At 42.8% G+C, this 25,578-nt stretch overlaps 3 protein-coding genes across 7 annotated transcripts in view; 1 reads left to right on the forward strand and 2 right to left on the reverse strand.

Moving 5' to 3' along the window:
- Window positions 1-1,901: 1,901 nt before the first annotated feature.
- LOC306715582 (globoside alpha-1,3-N-acetylgalactosaminyltransferase 1-like) lies at window positions 1,902-4,798 on the reverse strand. The gene is made up of 3 exons (XM_079185996.1): window positions 4,665-4,798; window positions 3,890-3,952; window positions 1,902-3,508 (listed from the first exon to the last, which is right to left on the reverse strand). The coding sequence occupies exons 1-3, from the start codon at window positions 4,696-4,698 to the stop codon at window positions 2,562-2,564; spliced, it is 1,044 nt and encodes a 347-aa protein (XP_079042122.1). The 5' UTR covers window positions 4,699-4,798; the 3' UTR covers window positions 1,902-2,561.
- Window positions 4,799-7,705: 2,907 nt separating this feature from the next.
- On the reverse strand, window positions 7,706-20,199 carry pcsk1 (proprotein convertase subtilisin/kexin type 1). The gene is made up of 14 exons (XM_079184642.1): window positions 19,951-20,199; window positions 18,646-18,750; window positions 18,425-18,547; window positions 15,273-15,419; window positions 14,168-14,244; window positions 13,465-13,553; window positions 12,956-13,128; window positions 12,475-12,687; window positions 12,268-12,368; window positions 11,923-12,156; window positions 10,736-10,893; window positions 10,500-10,633; window positions 10,249-10,410; window positions 7,706-8,192 (listed from the first exon to the last, which is right to left on the reverse strand). Exons 1-14 carry the CDS (start codon window positions 20,137-20,139, stop codon window positions 7,752-7,754), a joined length of 2,346 nt encoding a protein of 781 aa, XP_079040768.1. The 5' UTR covers window positions 20,140-20,199; the 3' UTR covers window positions 7,706-7,751.
- A 4,981-nt stretch (window positions 20,200-25,180) lies between these two features.
- The window catches only part of cast (calpastatin), a 34,370-nt gene continuing 33,972 nt past the window's right edge, over window positions 25,181-25,578 (forward strand). For 2 of the 5 annotated variants that reach the window (XM_079157205.1, XM_079157179.1), the window contains exon 1: window positions 25,181-25,354. In XM_079157205.1, the coding sequence (XP_079013331.1) occupies window positions 25,301-25,354 (54 nt within the window). In that variant the 5' untranslated portion in view covers window positions 25,181-25,300. The remainder of the gene's footprint in view (window positions 25,355-25,578) is intronic. The other 3 variants (XM_079157188.1, XM_079157195.1, XM_079157199.1) reach the window with 3 other exon arrangements.

Here is a 25,578-nt window from a genome sequence, read left to right on the forward strand (position 1 = left end):
TAAATATGACTTACCTTGGATTAGAGATTGTTAGCCAGGAGACAATGAGATGTGTGTGCATCTATGTGTCTGTCCACAGCTGCTCTCACATACTGAATCTGTTAAAACAACTTTGCTAATGTATATATTTAACACCTGATTGTTTTGTAGATTAGCTAACATTACTGCAGTTAAGCACACGTCACAGTGTCAGCATAGGAGCTAATGACCATGGCTGTCAATAATTCTATTAGAAAAAACACACTCAATTATCACCAAATACCGGACACAATCACATGAAACACAACAACGAAAAAAAAGATTAGAGGACAAAGGAAGAGTTCATTTTAGTGTCCCCATCTTTGGGAGTTTTATTTGAGCAGGTCCCAATTATACTAAACAAACAAACACATTGACATAAAGGGTGCTGCTGACCAATAGCAAAGTAAAGATAAAGACTAATATGCCTACATGAAGGTTAGTGTACACACTACTGTCATTGAAGAGAGACGGGGTCCAGCAAAGGAAATACAACAGGCCTCAGACAGCCTGTTTTAGCAGTGTGAAGTAGTGTGTTTAAATACACAGTAAAAACATCGGCTCCCCAAGAAAGATAAGACGATCGACCCCAACTCTTCATCATCCCGACATACGGGCCTATTTGTCCTCTTCGTCTGCACAAGAGAGATTCATTTATAGTTTCTGCCAACACACTAAGAACTAATCATCTAATAAATATTAATTCCCCTGCTTTAGGTAATACTACTGCTGCCAACAGGCTCCTTGACCACCAGTAAATCACATGACAGGGAATACACTGAAAATGATTTAAACTGCTCTGCATTATGGCATGAAAAGGGGTAGTCAGCATGGATCAGGTAGCCTGTGTAAAATAAATGATGGCCATCTACAGATCATATTGTGCTACATGTTGTTAAGTGGAATTAGGGTGTTATGAGACAGAAAGCTACACTACTGTATATCAGGCACTTTAGTTTGAATTTGGATATAATTTATAATCTGAATTGACATGTGAATACTGATAATGAGCCGTGCTTGAAGTGGAAAAAAATAGGTGCCAGTACTTATTCCCATGTCGGTCGGTACCAGCGATCTCTTGCTACTTATTCCTATTTATTTATTGTTTATTTAAGCACGTTATACTGTGTCAGTCATAATTGTGATTTGGGCTATGCATCTTCTACTCCATTAATATTCCATCTGAAATGTACCCATCGTGTTAATACTTGAAGTTAAAGCTTAAAGTGATTTCCTGTGTTGTCCATAATATATTGTAGGATGCCTACAGCCTTGAATCAACTCCTGCCAGTCAGACAGGCAGGTATGCATGCAGAGCTGAGGTGTGTTAGCTAGCCATTCATTCAGGTTTTACAAGCCGTGTCCCAGTTAAGATGCTTGAACATACTCTGCAGCAAGATAAAGGGACACATTCTGAATGTCAACAGTGAACAAAAGCTAGGAGTTACTGGGTTTGGGTGTCCTCCCAAGTTTTTTTTCTTCATGTTTGACCATTATTATTTCTGTAGATAACACTCAAACAGCACTAAGTTACTATGTTGACTGATAGTGAGTCAACATAAATACACCCGTGCGGCAAGCAGCGGAAATTTAGATTTGAGCAAAACATAACTAAAAATGAGTTTTTTTTACGGATTATTTGAAGTTTACCTCCAGCTTCAATTCCACGTGGCAATCTGTCCCTGAGGACAGATTCTGTTGGCAGTGAGAAAAGCCATCTGCTGCTGTTTAACCTTCCCATTAAAAGAAGGAGAAGCAGAGTGTGAACGTGGGAGCATGCGTTTGTGTGTTTGTGTGTGGGAGGGAGGGAGAAAGAGATAAGCAGACAACCACCAACTTCAGGTCATTTGAGTTTACCTTTTATTCCAACACATAATGGGGAAAATATACATTTTTTTTAATGAAAATGACTTTATTACTTCCTGAACCAGTTCCACCACATTTCAAACCTATTTTACTGTTGGCTGAAGCGTAAACCTGGTAGCTCCTGTAACCTGGAGAAACAACACCCCGTTATATCCATCTTCCCCCCCACCTGGTATTTAAGGACCTTGAAACAGCAGCTCTTCCAGTTAATGATTGGCCACTGCGGGGAAAGTGTGCACTTACACTGTTGACTCTTATCGCTGTTGACCACAAAGCCACTGGAGCAGTATCTCCGAGGCTGACATTAATGGAGAGCACAGTGCTCCGTTTAAAGAGACAGGTCACTTTCTTTTTTTTTGTCTGCTGTGGAAGAGATAGCACGCAGACAAACTGTTCACACAAATGGGTCTTTAATTGAGAGCAGATTGTGCAGTTTGCTTGTGTGTGATTGCGGGCTACAGTTATTGGCTAATAGCACAGAAAACAAAGTGGAAATTATGAAGTATTAATTGAATAAAAATGATTGGAATATGTGCCCTCTCTTTATCTTCTCCCGTCATCCACTGTCCTGTCATAACACTGTTTCCCCAAAAAGGAAATTTAACACTGAAAACAATAGTTCTTCATGTTGGAGTGAGATCTACATTCATACTTCAGTGGGCTTGGCCAGCAGAACCCTACATTTTACATTGATTATCTTTCTGCTTATCGTAAGCCTCGCATTTCCTCCCCAAGGATACCAGCCTCTGTACACGCACATCAGGAGCCAGGGCTGAGTTCCACCAGCTGTACTCTGGGGAAAGCACGCAGGTGGGCCTGTTATCGATCAAATAGCGGTTCAAGTAGCTCTCCTCAAGGCCCCTGGCCATTACCCCGTTAGCCTGGTCCTGCAGAATGAGCAAAGAACAGGCTCGAGCCAGACTGTACATCTCAGAAACCAAACCTCCGTACAACTCAGAGGTGTAGTAGTAGTCTCCCTCATCCTCCTCCACGCAAGCTGATGAGACCTCTTCGACTTCGTAAGGAAATGCATTTCTTGGCATCCTGTAGAGCTCTGGGTGCAACGTGGCCACCAGGTCTCCCAGGATTTCCTCTCCCACAGGGGCCACGAACTCCTGATCGATGTCAGCGCAGAAGATGTACTCAACCTCGCTACTGATCGGGTGTTTGATGGCATCAGCAAGCAGGACCATCCGGCGACGAGCCAACCTCTCCCACCCGGGCAGCTCTGCTACAGGAACTACCTTCAGCTCTCGTTCAGGGCCCAGCTCGATGGGGGGATCCAGGGTGCGGGGGTTGTCTGTGAGAATGTAGTAGGTGACCATCTGACCGGGTAGAAAGTGGATTTCAGCCGAGATGAGGAAACGTTGCACGTACTGGGCATACGTTCCCACAACGATGGCCAGCAGACCTATTCGGATTCCCTGTTGTGCGAATTTAGCCCTGCGCCAAGCTGACTTCTGGGTGTCGCCCCACACTAAAGGAGCACCCCAAGGTGTCTGCAGAGGAGTTTGTGGCGCCGTTGCCTTGATGACCGGCATGTCGGTCCGGTCCATGCCCAAGGCATGAAAGATAGGATGAGGGGACTCCACACTGACAGCTGCTTTATGTCGGTTGAGGAAGTCTGATGGGGCAAAACATGGTTTTACTTTTTATTACAACTCCAAACAGTGATCCTTTTGTGAAGTACATATGTACATGTTTGTTAAGCTGGAGAAAAGTCAGCCAGTTCAATGCAAATGATCACAACTGACCTTATTTAAAGCACTTTTTAACTTTCACCATATGTCTGTGTTTGGAATATTTTGACGATATATATACTTATTATATGAGCGTATTTTTAATAATCTATTACAATCAAGACAACAGGATGAGACAGGATCTACTTAGCATGCAACAACAAAGTTGTAGTTTACATTCACTTTGCCACGAGCACATTTTTCAAGATGTGCATTTACTGTCCCGACACAGTGTTAGAGTGGAATAAATTCTTCTGTACACTTACATATGATAAGAGACAGGAGAAGACAGTACAGAACCAGTTGTATTCTCCTCACTCTGACTGGTCCTGTTTGAAGGACAAACATACACATGTACATGCAATTAAAATCAAAGCAGTACAAGTTGATACATGCTTTTCCTGTAAGTGCATTTTCTGACAAATGTTCCTTTAAGTCTGACAGGTAGAAAAGACCAAAGCTCATGGAGTGAAAAGAATGCGCTGATACCGAAATATCCCCCTTTTGGAAGTGTAGCAACCCGTGATTGCCCAAATAATTTAATCTTTAAAGCAGATGCGATATGTATATGCAAATGAACTAGCAGTGACAAGTGGGATACACAGTAAGACGATGTCATCTGTGCATGTGAGGCTTAGCAAAGACCATATACCAGACTGGGCTGAGAAGAGATCGGTACTGAATCACAAGTTACACGTTGCATGAGATAGAACTTCAGTAGAAGCACATGCGAGTCCATGTAGATGTTATCTTCGTGTTCACCACATACATTCCTGAATGCTCTTTCACCAGCCAAGAGATTTGGGACAAATGTACTTAAAGTCTTGAATCATTCAAGGACTTATTTTGCCGTCCTGGACACATTTTCCGGATCAGATTACACATCCTTGACATCATCCGAGAAAAGCTTTAAAAAGCTTTGGCGTTTTAACTGAGCATGTACACGTACAGCAGTCACAGATCAATGACAGGTGAGGGGGAAAAACAACCAGATGTGACACGAGCAGAAGAGGTGGAGCAGTGGCTGAGGTTTTTACTGACCTGCGGGCGTCTTGCAGAATGGGAAAAGCGCCATATTTTGACCTGCTGGTGGATAAACACACAAACCTTTGTCTGAGGCCACTATTTTTGCCCAAAATAACTCTTTTTCGCTTTTCGCTCCCTCTCTGGTTCTCCTCTGCCCACTTTGTCTCCTCCTGGAAATGTGCTGTTTAACTCACTTTGTTCCACCAATGATTATTTTCTTTCCTTGCTTCCTCTTTCACTCTCTTGTCCTTGCTTTTATAATACTTTCCACTCCCTTCTCTTCACATATCTTTTTTCTCGTCCCCCCCACCTCCTACCCATTTCCCCCCCTCCTCACTTTCCTCCTCAGGCATTTGCAGTATTCAGTTTTGGAGAAAAACCAAAGCAACCAGATGTGTGGGGAATCTGGGCTGATGGGAGGAGCCGAGGAGTGGAGGAGAAGACTTGGTAGAATTGAATTCAAGGTAAAGAGGGATTTCATTCTTTCCTCCTACTCATGTTGAGGATGAAGGAGGTTAGACGATGGGTGGTCGTTTTGCACATTTCAACTGTTTCTTTAAAGAGAAGAGTTGGTAGGAAGTAGACAGGCAAAGTACCGTAGTATAAACCAGGCTGCAGTGTGTGTCAACAGGGTGTTGCATTGTTCCTGTCCACAAGGTGGAGGCACTCAATAGGAAAAACAGTGGAGGACAATCAAGAGAAAACATCAGGAGACAGCATATTGATCTAATATCTATTATCAAGCTATGATTCTATAACGATATTGAATGTGGGAAATAGTGTCAAAGATCTTTTATTAATTCAAAGCCCTGAAAGGGATCCTTATCATAGAACTCATTGTAAGGACATTTCTTATGTGTTGGATCGTGAGTGTTGTGTTTCATTATTTAACAGCAACTGTGTCTCATTAGGGCTGGGCCATATGGCCGAATGATAAAATCCCTTTTTAAGCTTGGCAACGATTCAACATTTTAAATTTGAAAAGGCCGGTATGCATATTTTAAGTAATCATACAACCATGCTAACAGCAGCATGATAACATACTCACAATCAGTGGTGGAACAAGTGTTCAGATCCTTTACTTAAGTAAAAGCAATAAAACCACACAGTGACAATACTCCACTAAGTTATAATCATGTATTATGTAGTGTGACAAGTTAAGATACTCATTGTATGTCGCTGTCCCGTGAGAACCACATATTTAATACATTAGATCCCCTCGCCCTGTACTCTCATTTATCTACTACAGGTTGTCACTTTAGACACACCTGACGCCCCCTCTCAGATTTACTGCGTGCTGCTAGAGAGACTCAAACAGACTCAAGGGGTCACTTTGCAGTTTATTACGATAAATCTCATTATTATTTTGTATATCCATACAGAAATTGCAACATAATATTGGTTTGTGTAAACAACTTTGGACTGAAGCGTCAGTCGAAAACAGAAACAAAGAAAACAGCACGGGCTACACGAAAGAATGGATAAATTACAGGGTGAAGCGTTGTCCCAAACATCTTCTATTTCCTGTCACCTTGTTGGCAGAGAAGCGGGGCAGGCAGTTCCAAGCTGGAGGATAGAGACTCTGCATAGAAGATTCATAACTATTCATGTCAGAAACACCTACAATAGCATCTATAAATTGATCGACACTGTGCGGAGATGAGTATGCAAATTTATTACAGCATATATTAAGGCGTTCAAGATGAATGTGCTCGAAGGTTGCAGTGCAGAGCCCCTATTCTACAGAGTTGATGGACGTGCGAGAGGTCCTTTAATATCAAATAAATAATACCAGAGAAGTAATATTAATGCAATAATCGGTCCAGGATTGTAGTTGGCATATTGCAGATGATGAACAAACAACATGTTAGCCGTTTGTACATCCACTGAAATACACGGAAGCTTTTTGACAGCAAAGATTTTGGCAGTGTTCATTTGTGGTTATGATAGCTACACTCATTTGTAGTGTAGTGCAGCTATTGAGTGAACCATGCCACAAGAAAAGAGAAGGGTTTTATACTGTATATATTATTTCCATAAACTATGAGGATCCTTAGAAAAATATTTCATTTAATGCAGCATTGTACTTATACAAAATTAAACAAATAGCACAAGAAGAAGATTATTTTTTTCCACTTTGAATGTATCGCTACTCCAACTGAAAGACTCCATCTGTCCCTAATTATTACCAGAGTAGAGGATGGTCATGTTTCCTCTTTTTTAATCTGCATACTTTTAGAGTATATAATCTTGCACACTCTATATATTTATCTTAATACTTCCAGAATATGATTCTCCTACACTCTTGAGCTTTGTTGACACCCTGAGAATTAATCTTTTGTCAACACAGTTCAAACCTTTCGAATTGCCGATCGATTAAACATTTTGTTTCATTTTGAATGCATGCTGACTCTAATTTCATGACTTTATGTCAGTTTTTTTAAGGATCAATCTGTCCTCTGAAGGTGAGACGTTGTCCCATAATAGTGTGAAACACGTCGAAAATAGAAACTGTCGGACATGAAAATAGAAATAGAAACAAAAAGGATTTTTGAAAGTGAACATTTTAGATGTCAATTGTTGTCAAAACCATATTACAATCATTGTCTTTGTAGAATATATAGATAATATATAGATAGTAATACAAAACGTATATTCTAAAGGTGGCATGCTTGAGCAGGCAGTGAAGAGAAGAGACACACGGCCTCCCCCTCCTTTCTTATGATTAAATGCTTTAACTTTCACTACATGGAGATACAGTTTGTAGCAGAGTTTTGAATCACGGGGGGACTGGAAATTTTGCACGACTTAATGACAGAATTAATGAATGAACGGTGATTGGCAAATGAAGGTAAAGAGATCAGATATGCAGCATTACTTTTGGGGGGGGGGGGGGGGGGGGGGGGGGGTAGAGAACTGAGTGGAAGAGTTCTCTTTCCTGTATTTCTTCTCTTCTCTTCCAAACCTCCAACGCCAGATCCCTCTGCTTCTCTCTTCTCTTTGCCTCCTCCTCTGCTGCTCCCCAACCAACACATTGCCATGCTTTCCCCAATCTCAAATCTCTCCTCTCGTCTCCTCCTCTCTCCTGTCCTCTCCGGGCCTTCACTTGCGGACATCATCTATCATCTCAAACAGGGCCTGCAGCAGTCGGTCATCTCTGTGCCTGTACGGCTTGACGCTGTAGAAGCCATCGGTGTAGTCGCTGTAGACACTGTCCTCGGGGCCTTGGAACTTGTTGATCATGTCCAGAGCCTGGTATAGCGTCTGCGGGGGGAGTCTTGTCGCAGGAGGAGAGAGGCTCCGGCCCGGCTGCTGCTGCTGCTGCTGCTGCTGCTTCCTCCAGGCGGAGGAGGCCCTGGCTACAGACTGTGGCTGCTGCAGGGCGGGGGTCTGCCTGTTGAAGGCCGTCTGAAGGAGACGCAGCAGGGCCAGGGAGGGGGAGAAGGGTGGGTTTGAGGGCTTTTTGGGCTCCGTCTCTGGGTTGGAAGGAGAGGAGGCTCGTGCAGTCTCAGCCTTTGGAGGTGGATAGGCCTGTGTGGGCTTCTGTGTCAACCAGACAGACAGAGAGGAGACATGTTAATGGTGTGTGACGCAAGAGATACAAATGATCCACAAATCGATATAAAGATAGACAACATAATCTGTTTATTTTGGTATCATATTACATTTTTACAATATTTATTTAACCCTCCTGTTATGTTGCGGGTCAAATTGACCCGTTTCAAAGTTTGAAAATCTAGAAAAAATATTTTAAAGTACTTTTTCTGTATGAAACTTCTTCTGCTTGCCTTAATTAGGGTAATCAACGTGAAAAAAATTAAATAAAAAATATCATGTATGTGCAACCCCCCCCTGCAGGTTTATATAACAGAGATGATGTTCGGGTTAATTTGACCCGGCAGTGAAAGTGGAGGCTATAAGGGGTCAGAAGGGTCAAGTTTAGACCATTTCTTTCTTTGAAAATGTGAGACAAAGTATCTCTTACTCCTCCCAACATGTTTCACCCCATTTCACACACACACATACACACACACACACACACACACACACACACACGTGCGGTCTCACTACCGCACCTGTGCGAGAAAGATACTATTTTGGCGAGAACCTTTTTTTTTCTCGCGGGAAAACTCCGCCCACACTTAGCAGGAGAGGGGAGAAACATACGAAAGGGTTGCTTGGGAGTCCTACCAACATTACACTCTGCAGATACATGCAACACAGTAGCTTACTGGAGGACAACATGAGCAACAGAAACAAAAGGATGACAGGCCTGTAGGCTCTGGAGCACATCCTTGATCACAACAGTGAAATAGAGGAGGATGTGTCCGAACATGAAGACCATCTTGAGGTCAATTCAGATTACAATGTTACTGATTATGAACCATCAGATGAGGAAACTGATATATCTGTTCCTCCAAGCGAGACATTTGTGTCAAAAAATTGTGAAATACAGTGTTCATCCTCACCCAACACAGGTATACCGAAAATATTATAAAGACAGTGGCAACATGTATCAGCACAAAGCACACCGTGACGACATGTCACTCGTGTGCTGTGTAGACACACACACACACACACACACAGACACACACGTACACCTCGTTCACTGTGTTCATATCTTGTTAATTTTTGTAAATGTCTGTTCCTTAACACTATAAGTAAACATGAGTACAGTTTAATTTCAATACAAATCCTCATGACTCATTTGGCTTGATTTTGAGTGAGCGGGTCAATATGACCCTGAACAGCAGAGGTGTCTCATCTCCATTTATCTACATCACCCCATGAAAAAAATAATGTTTCAAAATGTAAAAATAATTTAGAGAAAAATACATGTTATGGTAGACTAATGCAATTTACATCTAGGCTTTTCCAATGTACCTAAAAAATTGTTTTAACATGTATTTTTCATTAAAACGAGTGAGTTACCCTCATTGAACTATGATCTATGGAGGGGTGAATAACTTCATTCCACTAAATACTGATTGAATTGTTAGTAAGGGTGTTGGTGATGAGGTACAAACTATATTTATTAGGATTTTTTGGTTTCTGACAACTTTTGGATGATTAAACATGCACCGGGTCATATTGACCTGCGAACATCATGGCTGTACCTAAGAAACGAACATAACAGAAGGGTTAAAAAATCAATACAATCCCAAAGTGCCTGAGCAGTGATCTATTTGGCTCTCTAGTCCAACACAATGGATCTAAAAGTAAACAATGACTGGGATTGTGATAAGTGCTCACGAAATATGGACGTAAACACTCAAATTTAAACTGAAAGTCAACACTTAAACCTCATAGTCACTGTTTGATTTCAAGTATCCTGGAGAGCACATAATAATAAGCTATAAATAATATGCATATGTCCATTCCCATCACTCTCGGCTGTACTTTGTGTTTTATGCAAATTGGCGAGCATGCTAACAATGCCAAACTAAGATGGTGAACAAGGTCATCATTATATCTGCAAAACATCTGCATGTCAGCACACTGAACATTAGCATCAGTTTGTAGCTTCATGGCACGCTGAGGGATTTAACAGCTGTTCCTTTCCTCTACATCTTAACCCATGTCTACAACTTGTACTCGCCTCCATCATATCATCCATGTGTTCCACACCCCGGCGGTCGTTCTGTACGGCGTTGTAGGGAATGTACACTCGAGGTTTATTCATGTGCTCTGGCTTCTCCGACGTCCCGTGAAGAATCAGTTTCCAGTCCAAAATCCGACCCTCGTTCTGCATACGGCCCGACTTTGAGGGGAGATAATATTGGTTAGAACTCAGGAACAGAAGCTCAGGAGTTATACAAACAAGCCAAATATGCTCCGTGTGTAACTCACAGTATCTGTGATCTTTATGGTCCAAGTACCAGCAGGATCTTCTCCCCACGTGTGGACAGACATAAAGTCCCAGTTTCTGAAGCCATTAGAGGACGTGTCCCTCTCTCGCTCAGCCAGCAGCACTGTACTGGTGCCTGAGGGGAAAATCCAAAAAGTTAAGATCATCTGCGAACTTTGGTTATTTCACTCAAATGTGTGTGTCTGTGTGACTGTGTGTTTGTGTGCACATCTCTAACCGGCTGGGGAGGTGAGTGTTATGTGCAGGTCTCCTCTCCTGGTGTATTCGATGCTGGCCTCCACCTGCACGTGCTCCAATGAGCGGACCGCGTTCTCCTGCCCCACGCAGGCTTTGGTTGGAATCTCTATAGTGATCGCCCCTGCTGCTTTCAGCTCCCTGCGGGATGAGACACACAAACATGTAGTTCCCTGACTATGTTCTCATTACTGTCTGGGAAACAACAACAGGGTGGAAATAAACAAAACTACTGCAAACGTCACACATTATTGTGAGGTAGTTCAATGACAAACACACAATTTTGGAAATGAAAACAAGATGCATGTACAGATTTGGTCATTCATTTGCAAAACCAGTTAATCCTCATCTTTCCCAGACATGAATGAAAGGATTTCCGTGTTCAAGCTGCCATAAAGCTGGAGAGGGTTAGACCACTAAGCATTGAGGGAAATGGAGAGCCAAATCCTCGGGATTAGACAGGGATGTAGCAAGGTAATGGGGAAACTGGGTGTCAGTGTTGAGCCCCGTAATCCAAATGCAAATTGCAAAATGGACACTTAAAGGAACGCAGAAACGAGTTGGTTGTAGCTGCTGTCTACTGGTGGGACAAAACGTATAGCAGCTGAGCATTAGCCGTGGATCTCGGGTTAATAATTCATGAAGGAAAGCAAACAGACAGACGGCTGAGACGGCTGGACGGGACGTTGAGTTTCTGTCCGCGCTCGGCCGCTTTTGGGTTTAGATATTTAATCCCGTTGTTTAACAATTAGCATTAATGAATATTCAGAGTTGATTGTTGACCTCAAATTCAAATGATCTCAGCTGCAACCATGAAGAATTAGATTTAAAAAAAAAATTTGATTTGATTCATTTTAATGGCACATGAAGTCCTCCCGGGATTAAGATTTATTATCGTCATGACGTCACTGGAAAAGCAGCAGATGCTTCTTTAATATCACAGATCATTTAATCTGTTTCCTTCAGGGAGTAATGTTCTCTATCTCCAAATGTAGTCATTTGCATTTTGCATTGCAAAGTGTATTCTAGTACTATATGAGATATATACACTGTAGTGCGCAGCTACGTCTATCATTTAATAACAGTGGCCAGAAATCCCGGGCTGTTGGCAAAGCAACAAACAAAAAAACTCAAACAGTAGACGAGAGCAGCTGTGAAGCAGCCACATACCTCGGCTGGAAAGAATCATCCCTGACGATGCATTGTTTCTTTTCAGGCGCATGCTTCCACGTGGCCGGGTCCGCCAGGTCCACCAGGGCTTTAGCGTTGAGAAGGCCGAAGCCGAAACGGCTGTTGACCATCAACCCGGCGCCGTTCCTCTTCCAGCCCGGGTTATTGGCCAAAGGGTCGAACTCGGAGGTCCAGACCACAATGTGCTGCAGGTCTCTCCAGGTAAGATCTGGGCTGAGGGAGGGAAGAGGCAGAGCCCGACCAATGAGCATTTACTGATATTGATATAGAAGTGTGAAATTACAAGAATATCACATGCAGATTGTGAGCGACAGCACTGCGTACTTTTGTTCCAGTGCAAGGGCGAATATTCCAGCAGCCAGGGGGGCAGAGGCCGACGTTCCCGTGTGAGTCTGAGTGCACTCATTGTGCAGGTCAGCGCTCGTCTGAAAGCAAGCAGGCAACGTGTCACGAGATTCATGTATTAAGATAACACGAATAAGGTTAGTTGACTTAAAACACAACATAGCGTTAACGGACGTAGTTGCTTACAATCCTCTGGTCGGTGTAGTCTCCACTGCTGTATGCTGTAGCCAGAGTGGAGGAGCACTTCTCTGCGTACCACGGGGACAGGCCCTGCTGGGAGGCGCTGCTGATTGAGATGGTGTAGATGCTGTCCGTGTAGCCGTCGCAGTCACAGTTATCGCCCTGGCGCCCACCATTACCTGATGCCCAAACAAAGATTGAGCCTTTCCCCCCACGGCCCTGCGGAGGACAAGACAGAGAGAGAGAGCTGAAGACGATAAGAAACACTAGATATGTTGTATCAGATGCCGTCTTGTAGCTTACAAAAAAATTCAGCTGCTGCCATAATACTGTGATAGAAATAATAAATATGAGGAAAATAGTTTCATGGTAAAAAACATTTCGATCTGATTCCCATCACTGCTGCAGATAGTAGCTCCCATTAGGAAGCTCAGTCTGGGATCACACCAGCTGAGTCTGAATACAAGCTGCCCGTCTTATCGTTTACCTTCTGGATACCGTATTCAAAAGCCTTCTGGGCCAGGCGTCCAGGGCCCTCCACTGTCTTGCCGTCATCGTTGGGTCCCCAGCTAGCACTGTAGATGTCCACATGGTTTGGATTGAACCCAATAGAGCTGGCCTCAATGGCATCAGTCACGATTCCGTCGAGCATACGAATCCCTGAGCAGAGAGAGATGCAGGAATGTTAGCGCCCAGTTACGCCTTGCACGGTTTTCATGAAACTTGATGGAAAGGGTGAAGCATGGGCCAATGAAGAACCCAATACATTTTGGACTCACAGGACGGATACATGATTATTCTTTCACTTTCCTTAACATTGCGAGATAAGGCATTTTAGCGGACGTATCATTCATTTATGGCCAAGCTGGCATCAAATGTAGCAATTTACTAACTTATAGCAGTAGATAAAGATAAAACAACAAAATGAAATGTAAAACAGCAAACAGAAATTCACACAAAACAAAATGATATTCATGAAAAAGAAGAAGCTCTTACCTCCAACCTTGGAGTTGAATGCCACTCCAACACCACATTTATTGTTGTCTGCCTGCATAGCGATCTCCCCAGCGCACCTGGTCCCATGTCTAAGAAACAATTACATATTCAATACACGCTTAACACTAATCCTGCATATTGGTTCGGCTCCATCCATCCATCAAGTCAGAGTCAGAGCTGGATCTTTGGGTGTGAAATTCAGGAAATGCATTGTGCTTTCCTCATGGCTACCTTGAACTGTTTCACCTGCACTCATTATTTCATAGGATGCTAAACTCAAGAGGCCACTATAACGTCGGATTAGATGGTTTTTCTTGTAAAAGGTCATGTTTAGAGCAGAAATATCGATTGTGATGACAGGGTCAGGGAGATTCTCTAGTTTGTGTGGCTCTGCAATTATTCATCTGGAAGAAAAGGCTTTGAACTGTTGAGTATACTGATAACAAAAGAGCACAGGGCTGTTGGCGGAGAGGAGTGTGTATGTGTGTGTGTGTGACAGCTAACAGAGGGTGAGCCATTCAGGCACGGTCTGAGAAAGCAGGTGAGGCAGTAAACTGAGACTTCCAATGCTTGGGCAGAATCAGCTTCTTTGTTCCACTAATTTGTGCCTACATTATGCTTATTTATTATTACACTGGGACCCTGTAATAAGCCAGCCCGTGCCACAAAAATGGCCAATATCAATTCTCCGCAGTTAACTCACTTGTTTTCGTTCGTGGAGTCGTATCTGGGGAATGGGTCGGGGTCGTTGTCGTTGAAGTCGTAGCTTGCTGCTGCGTCCTTTGAAAAACAACAGACAGAAATATATCAAGGGTTGACGTCAGCGTACGTTTGTCAGAGCCAATCTGCTGTCATGGAGACACATTTGGTAGATGACAAGAGGAGAGAGTGATGTGTCATAATCGTGAAGCAACACGTTGAATGACTCTGAGGGGAACCGGGTGCTTGTCCACAACTATATTTGGAAACAGCAGGAGTTTCAATGCTACACTGTGTGTGGAAAGTCATGCCTGTCCTCCGTTTTTTGTCTGTCCCATCATTTCCTGCTGCGTAAAATGCAATTAAATATACAAATGATGTTCTTATTAAAGAGGAAATCTAAATGAATGCTTCCTTTCAGTTTCACAGCAACCACCGCTTTAATATCCGATCTAAAGCAGAGGCCTGTGCCTGTCACTTTAGATCCACTGCTATTAAGTTATGCAAATGCAGCGCTGCTCATATGCCGTGATTGTTAAGGATGAGCGTCACGGTTGATTGAGCCTCTCTGATCAGCGTTAACTTAATTACAGTGGGAGTTGTTCCCATCAGCCCTGTTGTCATACATTATTTCCTTCCCTCCCTCCCACAATCCCTTTCTTCCTCTTCCCTTCTTTTGCTCTGGCAATGCAGCGGCTTCTAAAAGCACCAGCGCTGTTTGAAACCAAACCACAGAAGTGGCTTTTTAATGCTTTCAGAGGTCCTCTCTCAACAGGAGAAAGTATGCAAAGATGAAACCTCGCTGGACTCCCTTTCAGCCGTGCTCGCTTTCATCGGTTTGTAATTATCCGCAAAACCCTTTCACACTGTCGGAAAAACGAAATGTTTTCAAATTCTGTGTCCATAAATGTGAGCAGAATACCCAGGAATTAAAAACATTAAAAAAGGGCTTTCTGGAGGCAGACATTATCACACTGAAGATCTAATACCGTCTTTTTCTTTTTTTTCTTTTTTTTTATCAATTGCCTTGTAAGGTGTCACCAGCAGCGTTGCTATGGCAACGGCAGACCTAGACGACGGAGGCTGTCTCCATGGAAACGCTGTCTTACGTAGTTGGAGTAGATGTCCGTGTGGTTCCACTCCAGCCCGTCATCCAACACGGTGATGACCACTCCTTTGCCCGTGATGCCTTTCTGCCACACGGGGATCACGTGCAGGTCGAGCTTCGGCAGCGAGGAAGACGTCCGTGTGTCTTGCTGTGAAGATAAAAGTACAAAATTGCAAAATCAAGCTAAATTGTGCGTGGATTACCTCTGAACAGGCTCTCTAAATATGATCATATATGTTAAGAAGGTCAGCCAAAGTCCTCCAGCTCACTCCGCCTGCCTGTTCTTCCACTGACATTTACAGAAATTCAATACTTGACTGTTGGCTTGTTGAGTCCACTCCTATGGCCACTTGTAGGCAGATTGCTGCCAGAGGGTCATAATGATGCAGGCTTTGTGTATCCTTATCACCCTACTTACTCATTTAACCCTCAATGTGCTGTGTTTCAACCCACAGCTCCGCTGGCTCGACTCACATTCAGTCCCCCGGTCGGATTATTGCGAAATCCATCTCTGAGGCTATACAATCTCACACGTAGTGAGTGTGTGTGTGTGTGTGAGTGTGTGTGTGTGTGTGTGTGTGTGTGTGTGGGGGGGGGGGGGGGGGGGCTGTTTTGAATGGAGAATCAGCAGGAAGTGAGGGAGAGTGAGCAGGGCCGATGCCTGTCTGCTTGGGTAAGAGTATGATTCAGAGCTGGAGACAGCTAAGACTAAAAAAAGATCTCACTTTGCTCTTTCGCTCTTTGCGCATTATGCACAGACACTGCAGAGCGCCACCCCAAGACGTGACTCATCCCTGTGATGTATCGCCTCTTCTCCTCTTCTTTGACTCCCCCCCCCCCCATCCTCTAACTAGCATCTTGTCTTTACCGCTCTTTCTCTTTGGACAGTATCAGTTCCAGCTGACAGTCAATAGAATCCATTCAATGTAAATACGCAGCAGATGTCACACTGTCACACGATGCGTTTCAATAGCAAATTAGCTCGAGAGGATCTCACTCCCGACCAGCTCATATCTGCAGCTTGCCTGTTTTGGTGTAACACCAAATGAGTCACTTGTCGATGCTGGTAGCAGCTGAGGGGGCTCTCAGTGGCCGGCCATGCATGGATTTTAATGTTACACAGCAAACACACACAGCAGCTATATGCAAGTCCCTCTGCAGCTATCGCATATAAAATGAGAGAGTGGACACACACGCCAGAGCACAATGAGATCCCTCGATGCACGATTAACATAGATATACTCTCTCTCTCTCTCTCTCTCTCTCTCTCTCTCTCTCTCTCTCTCTCTCTCTCTCTCTCTCTCTCCCTCTCTCTCCCTCCCTCTCCCTCCCTCTCTGGCAGGAGGAATTTTCAAGCTTCAAGTATGAGTCACTCCCTGATTAAATTATCAGGCTCCATGCCTCCGTCACACAGCTCCACCCTCACTCTGATGTCATCGCGGCATCATATGTGTGTCTACATTTGCAAGTACTGGAGCTTTGAAAATAACACGACAGCATTTGTGTCTGTCATGTTATTTTCTTTCCAGCTGTTTTTTTGTACTGAGCTGCGTCCTTGCTGGACAGACAAGGAGAGTGAATAACGATGCTTTGTATGAACTGTTGTGTGGCTCCTGCTGTGACACGGGCACAGAGTGATGTGGAAATACACTAAGCGGCACTTTAAGGCCAATTCCATTAGTGGCATCATCTCTCATCGGCAAAAAATGATTCATCTCAATTTGTTTCTTATTCCCCACAAGCGTGTGACTCATGGTCGGTTAGCGCAGGTGCGGAGAAGTGGAAGCTGAGAGAACGTAATGTGAATATCTCTCTCTCTCTTTTCTGAATGCTTATCGTTTATTTAAAGATACCCATTAGAAGCACACGCACTGAGTTTTTTTTTTATTTTTTATTTCTTGATTTATTAATTAAATCAGATTAATGGTCATTGTTCTATGTTGGTATGAATATACTGTATTGGCATCACAGCAACACAGTTGATTATGGTGTTTAGTGCTAAAACCATTAATAAATAATACATTAGTCAATCAACAGAAATCAGCAACTTTTTGGATAATTGGTCAATTGCATTAATCATTGATTAATAATCAATTTAGCTGCTTTCTTCCATTTCACGTCATTATAGATTATATCTTTGGACTGCCTATTTTCTATATTTTCTGACATATTATAAAAAATGTATTAATTTAATCTAAAAAATCACCTGCAGTTGCAGCCGTAATGGAGTAACTCCTGTTTGAATGTATTTAATTTGATCTGGTAAGAATAAAAAATATAAGCAGCAAAAACACTGTTGTATCCACTCTAGTATGTACGTGCTGTGGTCAACGGAACAGTCGCGGAGTTCAAGATTAATGATTAAAATCAGTAAAGATTTTGGGGTCAGCCTACATTCAGGATAAAGTGTTATAACGGATCCGGCAGGGGATGCACAGCTGTGACATTCTACTGTTCTCTACTTTGCCTCAATGGGCTGAACCATCCCATTCAGGGTAAATTGGGACTTAATGCACGGCTCTACTCTATTCCATCCCGCTGGATTATATTCTCTCCACTCCTCTCATCTCCACACGGACTGTGCTACCAATTTACCAAATGGCTCTTTTGGCTCGAGCTGCCCGATAGCGTGCTATTGTTACACCGCTTTCATGTTTTGTTTCCCCGCTTTTTGTGCATTTCTACACACATGCGTGCATGCAAACTTACTGAAACAGCCCTGTGGGCGTACAAATGCACGTTGCTATATAATACGTATAATTCACACACACTCAGTGGCCTGGAGGCATGAGGTCGCTGTGAGGACAGAGCCGAGATCAGTGTGGAGCTGTCCAGCACTCACAGGGTTTTGGAGAGTCTCAGGGGAGAACAGACCAGCTTAACGGCAAACAGGCGGTCCAACCAGACACAACAGAAGTACACAACATATGACCAGTAGGGGGATGTCAAATGAAATCTGTTGTTGTTGGAGCTCTGGAAAGTCCACAGTGTTCAAATATGTTTCTAAAAAAAGGCATCTTTAAGCCAGCACAATCTAGATTAACTGTTGAGCCACCTGTTGAATTCCTCATGTCGGCCTACTTTCTCTATCAGTGCTTAATCTGCTGCTTTGTGTTGTGTGTGAATCATTTTCAAGCCTTAGTGGTGACTCACCAGGTACCACTGCTGGTTCCACATGGGATCATCAAACAGCTTATCCACCGGGCAGTCCCTGCACTCCCCGAGGGACGCTCGCTTGTTGCGACTTTTCTCGTACTGCTGCTCGGCCCACAGCACCTACACACAGACAGAGAGGAGGCGGCCGGTACAATGAGACCAAAGGGATCGTGCACACAGAGCACGACAAGTCAGGAGAGAGGAAAGTGGCCACTCACCCGATCATCCTCCGACAGCCGCCTGGTGATGTGGCTGGCGCTCCGTTTCATTCTGCTAGGATGATTGCGGTGTTTGAACAAGAAATGGTCTTCCAGGGCCCCGATCTGCACAGAGGAAGGCAAGAGACAGATAGGAAATGACATAATACCATGCCATCTGGTCGCTGAAGCCTGTCGTACAGGTCTAGAAACATTATTATCGCTCACAAAAGGCCTCAGGAATTCAGTTTTATAGGGGAGAAACAAAAAAGAACTGTTAAATTCAGACGGTGTCATCACTGCACTGTTACATCTAAATGTCTTCCTCTATTTTTTATCTATGATACACTGTGTGGTGTTTTTCTATTAAGTGAAGGGTAAAATACGTACTTAGAAATCAGATTACTAGCAGACATACAGTATTTTCAAGTTTTATTTTCATTTATTCAAATAAAAAAGAATAAAAACAAAGCACAATGGGGTCTACAGGTGCTTTTCTGCCAATTCTTTACATGCATCTTTGGGGACATTCATGCAATGGACTGTCAATTCCATAGTTTACTATTCTGATGACATCTAGCTCTTGTTCTTTTGGAGGCTGATGCTTTTATTGTAAATGGCTAAGGACAAAAAAGTGTCTTCTGAAGTAATGTAATGTCATATAAAAACTGAAAATATGTGTGATTATGTTTGTGACACAGCTGAAGATGACAGCCTCAGTATCCAAGACAGCTCCGTTAATCATTGGCCCGCTGATGTTCAGAGCTACAGGCTTCATATTAATGAGCTGTCCTTATGATGACGAATGTGTTTGTTTAGGAGAAGACAGCATGAGTCAGTCTGAAATGCTGGGAAAAAAACAGGGCCGTACTGATGAAAACCAGAGTTATCAGAAGTGTGTAAACAGTGAGTCATATTGATTAAATCCTCCACCTTTGATTTAGCAGGGTGCTGAAAATGTACAGTGTGCTTTAGGACTATCATAAAAGGAAGGAGTTTCCATTCTGATGGCTTGATCAAGCAAAATCTTTGATAATTGATACTGCTATTGCCTGGCTCCACAGCTGGCAATGTAGGCTGCAGGCTTCATTAACGTTTCATGATTCATTTTGCTTTTATGGTTTCTGTTGGGTTGCTGTTAAATTAGGTGTTTGATTTTAAAACGAGACATCATGCAGGTCCCAGTTTGCTTTGATAGCACGCCAAATAAAAAAGTATCCATTAAAACTGCCAGCACACACCTATCTACTATAATTATAATGATAATATCATTATAATTAAGCGCTTTTATTGCTCTAGTCTAAACGCTGGGAGATGAATGCCTACCTGTCGGACCAGTTTGTAGTCCAGCTCTTTGGCGATCCCCTCTGCAGCGGCCAGTCCGCCGGGGATCTCCACTGCCCACTCGTTCAGGTACTGCCTGTCCCCGTAAGAGGACTCCAGCGACCGGGAACCCGCGGGGAAGAGGATGGCGAAAACACAACACATCACCGCTGGACAACATCTCACTTCCATCTCAGAGAAAATTCAACCAGATGAGAATATATATATATATATATCTGTACAAATAGCTTAAATGCTCCCGAGAAAGCAGCCACAACTCCGAGGTATAAATCTTTTGTGGTGGCTACAAAGAAATCTCCTTGTTTTCTGTTAATTCCTAAAGAAACAGCGGGCTGAGATCGAGCGGACGAGAAACTGCGCGTTATTGGTTCGCTGAGGAGAGGAAATACTAGTGACGGGGAGGGCTGGTGTGTGCATTGTGTGTATATGTGTGTGTGTGTGGTCGCCATGGGGGGGGGGGGTACACACGTCAAATTACGGGTGCTCTGACGTCAGTTTGGCGTCTACCTTCGGTAAGATGAGAGTTCGAGTCCTTGAGGGAGAAAGTCTGAGAGGGAGGAGGAGATCCGACTAAAAATATCCCCGTTTGTCCCTGGAGCTGCAGGAGACACCGGGAAGACAGACAACAATAAAGACGGACAACAATAAAACGAGTCCTAAAACAGTGCTTATACTTATACACGTTTATCACTATGAGGCGGATATCCTTCAACTGTATCCTCAATGTTTTGTAGTTTTCTGCCGAAGCGTTTCGGTAAATGAAACGTCTGTCTCAACCAAAAACACATCACGGCTCACGTGTCCACGTCGCCAGGAGAGAGAGGTGCGTTTCAGCACCGCGGAGAGCTCCACGCTCTCACCGCAGATTGTCGTCAGGTGATGCCACTGAAACCAAACACTGGGCTGTGAAGGGAAATGGGTCCCTCCAGCAGCTGAGAAGGCTATCACAACAATACATAATAATAATGAAGACGTTTATTTGTTGTTCTGATGCAACTCACTCAGTTATATTACACGTATCTAAATCACAGACAAGCATTGAAGTATCCACATCCTGCACTGAAAGAAAAGTAGTAAAACCGAAGGAGTAAAAAAAAGAAATCCAAAATGGTTTTAAAAATGTTTCCTTTGTAATTCACTGTTATTGCTTTCCAAAAGAAGTAACATCAAACAAAACAAAGGCATCAAGTTGAAAAGAAAACGATGATAAGATAAAACTAAACAACAAGAAGACAAAAAAAACAACAAGATAATAATAATGATACTAATTCAGGTCTAAGTGGTTCTAATGGTCAAAAGCCCATTTTTACGCTGTAAGCTATTCACATTATCAGACATATCGGATGGATGTGAAATATGTACACAAACATATGCAATATGTGTGTATGTGAATATAGAAATATATCATCCATCTACAATATCTATCGCTGTATGTAGACACACACACACACACACACACACACACACACACACACACACACACACACACACACACACACACACACACGGGCAATCATGCAGCATTGGGATTTTTGTATCATTTTGTTTGGTGTCATTTTTCCAGAACCACATCTTTGACATTTATAGTTAAACAGCATTGGGGGTTTTATTATTTTATTTTCTAAAATGTAGGATGTGTTCTGTAATTTTGTCGACCTAAATCAAACAGTGTTTACAGGCAGTTGTCTGACAGTTATATTGGCAGCATCAGACGCTGTTTGATGCAAACAGCGGATCAGTGTGCTCTGATTTCGCAGGTGTACAATGATCCAAAGATAAAAGAGTCTGGAACACAACGGGGGTTGTGTAGATGCGGTTCATACCAGACAAACTGTATTGATCAAATACAAACAAACACAACAATAAGAGCACTATTATAAAAGGACTCTTCAGTATAATTCAGAAGTACGATATTTGAGGAAATATAGACTGAGCTTGTAAGTCACTGTGGGTTCAACTTGTCAGAACTGATGATGACTGATACCGTAGGTCACCTGGCCATTTGCAAACAGGTCTGCACCAGATCTGCAGTATAATCCACAATTACCTAGCAACATCTGTTTGCTCTGACCGAGGCACTCACTCGGTCACACAGAAACACACAGGTGAAGAGCCATAGAGATATTAACAAGATGGACGATCTTCACTGCGGGAGATCCTGGTTTCATTACAGGGCAGTGAATTTTTGACTGTTTTCATTGATTCTTAGAACCCTCTGTCCTTATCGCTGAGCTGCGAGGGTGTGTATTTCACTCCAGGGGTCTGAGTGCCCTCATCCGGGCTTCCTTATTCCACCTTGAGGACACACACACACACACACACACACACACACACACACACACACACACACACACACACACACACACACCTACAGACAAAAGCGGTGCCTGCATCATCTCCGTTAAATGAGGCCAGAGGTCTAAGTGTGTTTCGTCAGCTAATTGCTTTTCCAGAGGGTGAAGGAAAGCCGCTGCTTTTAGGTGGAGGATGACGCAGATGGAGCTGCATCGCCTGCTGACAGTAACTCAACCGAAATTAATTGGGTGTGACAAATAGATGTAAAGACTTCAACTGCACTTCCCTCTGATGTCACAGTTCATTAATGGTTCAGTGACAATTACAGTATTTTGTAGTTTCTTGGCAATTTACACAATTAGTTACTGATACGCTATCGTCTGGTTTTGTGTGTATATTATATACAGTTTAGGTGTAGCACATTTTCAAATTCCAAAGACATAACGTTAAAATGGTCTAATGATACAATTACATACTAATTATATTATCTGTCATACAGCAGCACACTGTAGTCTAACATGATTATGAATAAAAGAGACGCATAAAGCCAGTGAATGGGGCTGATATACTCCCATGTCACACCAACAACCCAGTGAAATGTGGCACGTGTGACACTCAACAAGGACACGGGGGTTGCCATGCCAACCCCCTCCTTTTGTCATCTTAATTGTCGCCGTGGCCGTCAGACAGAAACCGTGTGACAAACCAGAAAACAAGAGTTTCTAGAATATAAGATCGGTAGAACGCGGATGTTGAATTGTGTCAGATGGATTTATTTCATGATGTTCTGATCGATGCTAAACTGGAATAAAAGTTGCTTCGGATTGTGACATTTTTACCAAAACATGCGATCAAACACAATGAACTGTGCTTTAAAATCTGGTTTACATCCCACAGTCTGCAGAGATGTGATCATGTAATATTCAGTTGGCTCACATATTGAAGCCCTCACAACATGCAGGTTCATATTGTGATGACAGCAGCATTATGTTTTTCAAGCAGACACTAAATATAGACTTTACGTTGTCAAAGACAGTGGAAACTTAAACATGTATGGGTAAAATCAAGGTTCAAGAGAGGGAACAAAAGCCATTCAAGTTTGTAAATAGTAAAAATATGATTTAAGATCACAATCACATAGTTATTTAATACATTTAGTAGGAGAAGAGAAGGAGTTTTGCTGCTAAATGTAGAGACAGTAATACATTTGAAATAGAAAATTTCAAAACAGACAGACAAGCCAGTAAAGATAATGCAAAAAACGACTTAAAACAGAGTAGAGATATATAAATGAAATAGTAGAAACAAGAAAATACCAATATACATTTATATAAACACATACATTTACAGATACATCAAATATACATACAGTATTTAGTAATTGATAGTGGTAATATCGTTGTACCAGCTGTATTCAGTAGTCTGTTAGTGAAGAAGCAGCAGAAGCTTATTCAGTCTACAAGACTGCATTGCTGGTGCAAATATGAATAATACCTGAAAGAAGAGTGGCAAAGGTTAGGAGGTGTTTCATTCATTCATGTCAACAAAGCTCAACCAACGTTGTACAAATGTCATCAGTTATCAGAAGATTCTGTAGAAATGCCGTTGTGGAGTCAACCAGATTGGCATCACTTTGCAGGTGATAGACTGCTGGTTTCTGAGGGGATGTGACGGGGTTCGTACTGTTATCAGGACAGATGGACTGTGTTCTCTGAAGGGCATCAGACTGATGGATACCATCAGGGGTCAGACATAGTCATCACTTTCATCCACCCTGTTTCACCAACATCAGAGATGTCTGCACCAGAAACAGATAAACGACAAAGGACAAAGTCAGTGTGCTCACAGGAAGTGCGCCGATCGCACAGGAAGTGTGCCGATCACACAGGAAGTGTGCCAATCAGTATTGAATTAGTTTTTCTGTAGTGCCTCTGTTTGCCTCTTGTCTCTCTCAAGATACTGCATGAATCCACATGTCAATCAATCCAGTGATGCTGTTCTGACAGCTGAATATCTTTTAACAGACAACATCATACACATGGTATTAATCTATATCTCAAATATATGGTCTAGTCATGCTGGAAGTAACCTTTGAATTGATAAGAAAAAAAACAGCTATGGTAAGAAACACAGGGATTGTTATGTTGAAATCTATCATGATTACAAAATAAAAAATATTTATTATAGCACATATATATATATATATATAGTATATGACTGTAGAAGTCACCATATTTACTCAAGTGTTGCACTTAAGTACAACTTTGAGGCACTTTTACTGGCTACTTCCACTCCAATACATGTTAGGAGGGAAGTAATGTACTTTTTGCTGCACTATATATACACACTTGAGAATGTATGTAACTAGTTACTTTGCAGATTTAAATTAATAACATAAACTGCTGCTGCTAAACCTGCTGTTGATTGGATGTCAGTCCCGCTGTTACCCGCCAGAGGGCAGCGTTGCGCTAAATAAATAAACGCACCAGGTTGCTGAGAGAAAAGGCACAACATCGGCGGTGAGTCAACTCTTCCCTGGTCTGTGGGGCGTGTCCCGTCATGTGAAAAAAAAAGTTTGTATGTCGGTTCTTCCTGTGTTGCATGTAGATTTGATACATGGTTATCTATTCACATGCACTGAATCGCGCAGTAAACACGGTGTGTGTGGACCCAGCTCACACACTGGCACTTTTTTCTCTCTCTCTCGTAATTCATTAGGATCACAATTGTGTCAAATCTGTATTTACTGTAACTGAACAATCGGAACATCAAACATCCTGATAACGTAGCCTACAAGACCTCACTTGCTGCAACTCCATCTTTAATAAGCTGCACACACACACGCGCGCGCGCGCGCTTTGCGAAAACATTTGCGTATGCACACGTTTGATCGATCATCAGAGACGAAAGTTTTCTCAGCGGGAGGGGCAACTTCTTTTGCTGCAAGGAGCAGATCAGCCCGTAGACTCACATCCTCAAAGAGAGCACTGAGGGCGCAGAAGGCAACTTAAAAAGTGTATCCACCCGTGTTCTGAAGATGCCACACAAGAGACGAGGCCATGGCCACAAACACCCAAAGGAGGCGGACGAAGTAAGTTTATTGCACGGCACACACGGAGCAAAGTGATCGTACACGTTTAGGATGTGTTTACAGATGCAAATAATCTCCAAAACACCCAAAATGGTTTGCGCAGAGACAACAATGTTAAGTTTCCATAAACTCATATGAATTGTAGTACACGTGTACACGTAGGACACATATTCTATGTTTTGTGACATGTATCTTTGAACGTTGCATCGATTAACCATGTCCAT

This window comes from Pholis gunnellus (genome assembly GCF_910591455.1).
Source record: "Pholis gunnellus genome assembly, chromosome: 3".
Lineage (NCBI taxonomy): Eukaryota > Metazoa > Chordata > Actinopteri > Perciformes > Pholidae > Pholis > Pholis gunnellus.